We start from the raw sequence: 7,699 nt of genomic DNA, 5'->3' as shown, positions 1-7,699 counted from the left end.
GCACAATGGGGTATCTGTGTTGTACTCACCGTGAATATCAAAACACGACTTTTAGCGTCATAAGCCCACACACTTACTACTGAGCCACCATGGAACAGCAAAAAAATAAATAAAAATAATAATAATAAATAAATAAAATAATAACATAATAATGAAAATCCCAATATTTGTTTGGTATGTTTTTACTTCATTATTGTATCATCGAATGACAATGTTATATTTAAATTATTTTAAGAAGGTGAAAGTCACTTTATGATAAATGCCACAGGTCATTTCACTGAGTGTAAAATATTTCAGGTTTATTTAAGTTACAATACAGTAGGTGGCAAACCACATTTTAAAGATCAGTACATAGTTACGGGTGCAGATTCCGAACTGAATTAGGTAAATATTAATGTTTATATTGAGGCTTGAATTATAGTCTAGACTCCAGAAAGTCAATACTTTATTAAATAATGTATTTAGTACAACTAATAGTTGTGATATAATATATGTAGTTAGCATGCTCTAATAAGAATAATTGATAATTGACACTCTAATTAATAAATAGATATATAAAACTTTATTCTGATAAATGCATGCTTTTTGTATTGAATATCACAACTCAGATATATATTTCAAAGGGCTGTAAAAGTGTAAAAGCATATCTGTATGTCCAGTTTGTTAAATGATACTAAACAATGTGCAAGTTTAAATAAAATCTTGTTTGCAATCAAATTTCAAATCGTTATTTATATACATAGTTTTATTTCTAATACAAGGCAGAGAGAAATTTCCAGGAGTAATTCACTAATTGTTTTTGGTAATTGAAATGCTGGCCAATATACAGAATTATTGACATTTTTAAGCTTAAGACTGTAGTGTAGGTCAGATAAATAAAAAATATGATAAAAACAGTTATATATTTTAATTTTGAGCTTAGTTAAACAAAGCACTAAGAAGTTATATTTCTAAATGATGAAACTGTAGCAATACCAATAACATTAATGATATTTTTTGTTGTAAAACTAAAAAAGTAAACAGTAATGTGACCATAAATATGTATGTAAAATTACTAAAAGTTAAAAGTTGTGAAATATTAATATTAAATACAACATAAATTGTTTAGTAGAAAATTTCAAAATTTACTATTTGTCAGAACTCTTTCATAGTCCTGTACTGAGATAATTATACTTTTATAGTTAAAATTTAAGAAAATTAGATTTTTTGCTCTGTGTGTAATACAAAAAAAATGTAGATTATTTTATAAATATTCATTACCAGCACATTTTCAAAATCTGTGATTATTGGATTTGCAATGACAATGTAGAATTGTTTTTGTTTTTTAAGTTACTAAGTATATCTTTTGTTTTTTTATGTAGGCCTATTTGTTTACAATGTTTAATGACATTTAAAACTGCTAATTTTGTATACCAGTATTTTGATAGCTTTATAAGTTATAACTGAAATTAACTTCTAATGATATGTAATAAATGTCAGCATATACATTTATGTTTTATTTTAGTTATATGGTAGTGGAATATATTTGTATTTAAATTGTACAGCTTCTCAGCATATTTTCTTTCATAAAGGTATAGTAAAAATAAGAAATGAAATTTTTAATAAAAGCTTAATATTAGGTACCTGAAATTATAAAATTGACTCAAATAGCCTTTTTGCAACAAAATCTTGTATACAGTGCTATCTAAACATACTAATTTAGAATATGTAAAATGCTAAATGTAATCCTGAGATTGCAATGAATTGATTGAGCTAAGAAAATGTTACTACTCTGAAATTTGGAAATTTCTAAGTTATGCTTTTATGTTATTATTATTTTGAAATAGTAATGTCAGGTAGGTTTCCTGTTTATAATCTGTTGCAGGATTTCTTTCCTATGTATGATTTAGGCATAGGTTAATAATTTGTAAAGTTATTATATTATGTGTATATTAAATATAGGTTTATGTTTTATTGTTGGGACTTCTTCCTGGGATCTTTCTCTAATATGTTGAAAGTGAGGTATATTTTGTTGTTTTGTGGTATATCCAGGTGAAATTGTATTTACTTAAATCTAATGGGATAGGTCCACAGAATAACCAGAGATTTGATGAGGATGTTTATTACAAAATAATGCTAAGTCTATGAAAAACTAAATCATGAAAATGAATGAAATATCGAGACTGAACACAAATTTAAAAATTAAATTAACAACCCTGATTGATGTCACACTTAACACAAACGCAGTGTGTGTATGGAATAATAGACTTACTTTTACTGGATGTTCTTTCTTCAACTGATCAGGCTAAATTTATGAAATAGACTGTCTAAATCCAATGTTTTTTTCTTTATAAGAAAAGTAGTTACTGAGAGCTATAAGTGTTACCCACATTCAGACATAGGTGAGGCTCTAAGCTCCAGATATTAACTAAAATACCATTGGATACTACTGTCAACACTATTGCACAGCACATCATGCAGTATTGCAGCAATACTTTTTACTATTTCATCTGAAATTACAAAGGAACAAAGACAGGTAGAACAAAATCAACTTAACAGCTATCTTGATCACATGGTATGTAAAACCTGCACATGTATGTACATAATAAATGCTATAATAATACAAGACTATATAAACACATTGTTTATTTATATACTATAGTTTAAGAATTTTTCTGAATCTAAAACTATTTTTCAGTCATGAAGATACGATATATAAGTGAGAAGTTTATTTCCAAAACATTCTTACCTCTTCTCAAACTTATAGCTATTACTTGACTGCCAAGGTTTCTTCATTTGCTTATCTAAGCATTGGTCTGATTTTTTCTCACTTTCTTCAGTCTTTTATACCCCACTTAATTGCCCTTTGCAATATTTGTCTCTCACCTATGTCAGTGCACCCTCTACTGTATATAAGCACCTCATTCAGATAAAATTATCACTTTATCTTGACAAAGTGCTACTAATGGGTTTCTCAATGCTATAGTCAATCGGACATACTTTGAACGTTCTCTGTGTTACCTAGATAGTTTTGTAAAAAAAAATGAAATAGTAATTGTTTTTTCAGATTGACAAGCCGGTTTACAGTATGAATTCTTGGATTATTATCTCTGGCATGGAGGCCAGTCAGGTCTCTCTTATCCCACCTCTGAGATCTAGCATTACACAACAATTGGGGGGGTCACTCTCAGCTGAGACTGTCAGTGATCTTATACATGATAAGATAGAGACATATATATTTGGCTCTGTGGTGTTCCTTCGGGAGGCTCTGAGACTATAATTGAGAGCAATCCTCGACATTCTGGAGAGAATTCAGATTCATTTTTCTGCACCTTCTTTTCATCTGCTAGCTTTTCAGTCCTCCTGTGGGACAGTGGTGAGTTTACAGGCTTGCAGCACTGGAATTTAAGGTTCAATTCACTATAGTGGACACAGCAGATAGCCCAACATTGCTCTCACAAAACAGACTTACCTGACTAAATGTTGTTCCAATCATTGTTAATCAACACAATCTTTAAATGAAATACTAAACAAAAAAAGAAAATCACTTTCGAATAAGCTGCTTTTGATTCATTTTCTTCAGTTAGTTTGTTGAGTGTGTGATGTTTTGGGTCTTTCCTCAGTTGCTTTTGAGCCTGCACCTTACTTGAGGCCTGCAAGGTCTGGGAACAAATGTTTAGTTTTCTCTCCATCCACAGACATTATGGTTCATGCAGGGAGGTTTACTTATCAGTTAAGTCAAGGGACAGTTATGCCTTATCTGACATTTGGTGAGCTTTCAGTAAACGATACAAGTCTGTTATACACAAAAAATTAGATGCGTTACAAAAGTCTGTGAATTAATGATGTCAGTTTGAGTCTGACAAGTTGAAGTGCAAGGTAATATTTGTGTGAAAAATAATAATACTTTTGTTCATCATATAGTTTGTATATTGTATTTGCATAACCCCTAGGACATCAGATATACGGTATTTTCAGTATCTCTGTGTCTTGTATCTGGTACTTACCACAAACTGTCACTAAATCAGCAGTATAGGGTAAAATTAATATTTGGTAACTCTTATATCAAATACATACCATGTTGTGTGGCCTCCTATGAAAGGTTATGACATGCTCTCTTTGACCCCTACCTGTGCACTTAGGGTTAATAAATGAAATTTGTTTCTTAACATTTCATTTGAAGTGCTTGTATTCCTACATCCTATGATCACAATTCTAACAGCAGTCTTAATTCTCAGTTTCATGAAAAAAATAGTTTGAAATTTGTTATAAACTTTTGGCTTTTTCTTTTCAATTTATTTGATCATGTAGCGTATTTCCAGTTTTCATAGTTGTTTTGACTGAGCACTGTTTTATATAGAAATTTTAGATATTGTCTATATTGTTAAGCTTAGATTTTCTAATCCTTAGTAATTTTATTTAAATCCTTTTTACATATCAAGAAATGACAGTCTTTCTAGATATAACCTATAACTTTAAATACTAAGTGTTTTAAGCATGAAAAAGGCAAACTGTGTGTCAGAATACTTATTTTCCTTTCTATCATAGATAAAAGACATTTCTGGTATGAACAAAAACAGGTTAGTGATGCAAAAAGTGGAAGAAACCAAAAAGAAATGTGATGTTATCAGAGGAGAAATGGTAAAGTTTTTTTTTTAAAGCTAAAAATAACTAATATTATAAATTTGCTGTAATTGACACAAATATCTGCTACTTTTTTATATTTTGGAGCATATTAACAATGTTCATAACAGTTCATGTTATGTTTAGAAATGTGTTAGCAATGTATATCCCAATCCATGTTATAAGTTTGTTTATTCGTGTATATCACAATGCATTTTATATCCTAAACTGTGTTAGTGATGTATATGATAGTACATGTTATATTCTGAAGTGTGTTACTGGTGTGTATGCCCAGTTATGTTCTAAAATTTGCTAGTGATATATGTCAGTCCATGTCATAGTTTGGTGTGTTGATGGTGTATACTATATTACAGTCCTTGTTTTGATGCATGTGTTAGAAATGTATATTGAAGTCTGCTATGTTTGAAGTTTACTAATGCTCTATATAATTACAGACTTTAAGTTGATATTTACATATGGCTTACATGTATCTCAGTCAAGTCATTGTGTTAATAATGATTATTATAGTCTGTTCTATTTCTTCCATCTTCTTTCTCTTTTAGATGAAAAGTAAGTTTTGACAGAGTAAGCTTCTCATATATTCTGGTAATGTAAATCAAAGGAAGAAGCATTATTCCAAGCTTTTCAATTTGTTTAAAGTTAAAAAAGTAGATAAGAATTTCAATCTCTGGATATTTTATTAAGACTAGTGTCTTCTGTCAAGGAAATGATTCCTCCTTTCATGGTTTTTAGATCTGCCAGTTGTTTTTTGTTCAGAAGGTTGTAATTAGATGTACTCAATAACCTTAATGAACTTTTTTAATTATATAGATATTAATATTTTGGTAGATAGTTGTTGTATTGTTTAATCATTTTTGCACTGATACTCAGATTTTTATGTGAGGGATTTAGCATGAAAGGCATTTATTTATGTAGCTGATTACTCAGGGTGTTTAGGCCTAATTGTTACTTTAAACTTAGTGTTATTTTCTCTGTGTGTGTGTGTGTGTGTGTGTTTATATTGTTGCATATCTGCTTGTTTGTTAGTTTGCAGTATAAATTCTTTCCAAGAAACTTAAGTGATACAAGTCCTTTCTTGATTAACCTGATTTATTCTTACTGCCATACAAACTTTGTAATACACAGAATTTCCACAGTCAGGACGTCTCTAAACTTAACTACTTTTATAACACACGCTATAAATCACAGTGATTCACACACTTTACTTACGGTGCCTACTGTTCGCTTTACTCAATTATCTATCTCTTCAATCCCGCTGGTTTTTCTCGCCAGGCTTATATACTAAAAAGAGGGCATTTTGAATGCACTTGGGCCTTCATGATCATTCGAGAAACTCCAGCCCGACCAATAGCCACTTACATTTAGTCAATAGATAATTAACAATAACTTAATTAAATGTACAGAATTTATAAACACAAAATTAAAATACAACAAAGTCTCTTAATTTTACAGGACATATCTTCTTCTGTACTGGTCTCCGTCTCATTGGCTTCTGCTTCACGTGGGGTTCATCTGCTCCCATTATTGGTAACAGTCATATCAGTGGTAGTAATTTCATTAACGACTTCACTGTTTTCCTTCTCAAAACTGGGTAGAGTTTCTTCTTCGACAGTGGCTTTTTCAGGTGACACATCTTCAGCAGCATCATTTGTTCCGTAGTTCACTTCATTCAAACTGAAATATCCTGGACTGTGATAATGCCAAAGCCAGTTGGCATGCAACACATTTGGCTTACCTCACCGACCACATATTATTCGGAATGTCACGTCTGAGAGACGATCCATTATGTCATAGGGGCCTTCCCATAGAGAAGACAACTTAGGAGACTTCCCTTTGGTCTTCCTGGGATTATACAACCACACCTTGTCTCCTGGTACAAAGCTGACTTCAGTAGATCTCTTATCATAACATAGCTTCATGGTATCAGCAGACGTTTTCAAGTTTGAATGCACTTGATGGTGAATATCATCCATCCTTTCAGATAACACTTTCACTAACTCTGACACATTTTCAGGCAACTCTTCGTAAGGTGGGCATCCTGTTATCAGGTCCACTGGCAACCGAAGTTCCTGACCAAACATCAACTTTGCTGGAGTGTATCTAGTGGCTTCATGCTCTGCTGTTCTATAGGCCATCAACAGTGGAGGGAGTAAGACATCTCAGTCATCTTGGCGACTATTACAAAACTATGCCAATTCCTGTCCCAGTTTCCAATTGTACTTTTCTACCATCCCATCAGACTGTGGGTGAAGTGGCATTGTCATGGTTTTTCGTATGCCAAACAACTTACAGCATTCATGGAACACAGCTGATTCCAAGTTACGGCCTTGATCTGACTGCAGTTCGTATGGCATACCAAACCTGAAGAAGAAATCATTAATAGCTAAAGCTACAGTTGTAGCTTCCTGATTTGGTATTGCATATGTCTCAGGGCACTTTGTGAAATAAACCATCACCACACAAATGTACCTGTTTCCAGCACGAGTTCGGGGCAACGGACAAGCAATGTCCACAGCTACTCTTTCCATTGGTGCACCAACTTGATATAACTTCATTGGAGCACGGCCCTTATGCTTGAGCCCCATTTTAGCACAACATGTACTGCAGGTCCTGCACCATTCTTTCACATCTTGCCACATACTTATCTAGTAAAATCTCTGCCGTAGGTGACTCAATATCTTCATAACTCCAAGATGTCCTCCTGTTAAACTATCGTGGGATTGACGCAGCACAACTTCCCATAACTTTCTCGGTATAACCGTTTGCCAGGTCATCACTTTCCCATCTGCAGTTTCCCATCTCCAGAGAAGAATACCATCTTCAAGCTTCAACTGGTCCCATTGTGCCCAATATTTCTTTGTCACAGGGCTTAAGCTAGACACCTTCTCCCAAGCAGGGCGCAAAACAATTGCTTTTACAAATCCAAATACTGGCTTCAAATCTTGATCTTTCTCCTGCTCTACTTTAATATCTATACCTGGTTCCATTTCATCATCATCACTCCTTCAGTCACTTTGACTTCAACTTTATGGCACCTGGTTAGTTCCACCTCTCTTTTGCAGCAATGTCTGTAGTC

The 7,699-nt window shown here is 32.7% G+C and overlaps 1 protein-coding gene across 6 annotated transcripts in view; it reads left to right on the top strand.

The window, feature by feature from the left end:
- Nucleotides 1-339: 339 nt before the first annotated feature.
- The window catches only part of LOC106469842, a 30,054-nt gene continuing 22,694 nt past the window's right edge, over nt 340-7,699 (top strand). For 4 of the 6 annotated variants that reach the window (XM_013930357.2, XM_022399217.1, XM_022399188.1 and 1 more), the window contains exons 1-2: nt 350-802; nt 4,528-4,620. In XM_013930357.2, the coding sequence (XP_013785811.1) occupies nt 4,546-4,620 (75 nt within the window). In that variant the 5' untranslated portion in view covers nt 350-802; nt 4,528-4,545. Of the gene's footprint in view, nt 803-4,527; nt 4,621-7,699 lie in introns of all 6 variants that reach the window. The other 2 variants (XM_022399204.1, XM_022399196.1) reach the window with 1 other exon arrangement.

The sequence above is a fragment of the Limulus polyphemus genome, unplaced genomic scaffold (assembly GCF_000517525.1).
Source record: "Limulus polyphemus unplaced genomic scaffold, Limulus_polyphemus-2.1.2 Scaffold99, whole genome shotgun sequence".
NCBI classification, from domain to species: domain Eukaryota; kingdom Metazoa; phylum Arthropoda; class Merostomata; order Xiphosura; family Limulidae; genus Limulus; species Limulus polyphemus.
Note: the sequence above shows the minus strand (reverse complement) of the source record. Positions and strands in the feature narration are given on the sequence as shown.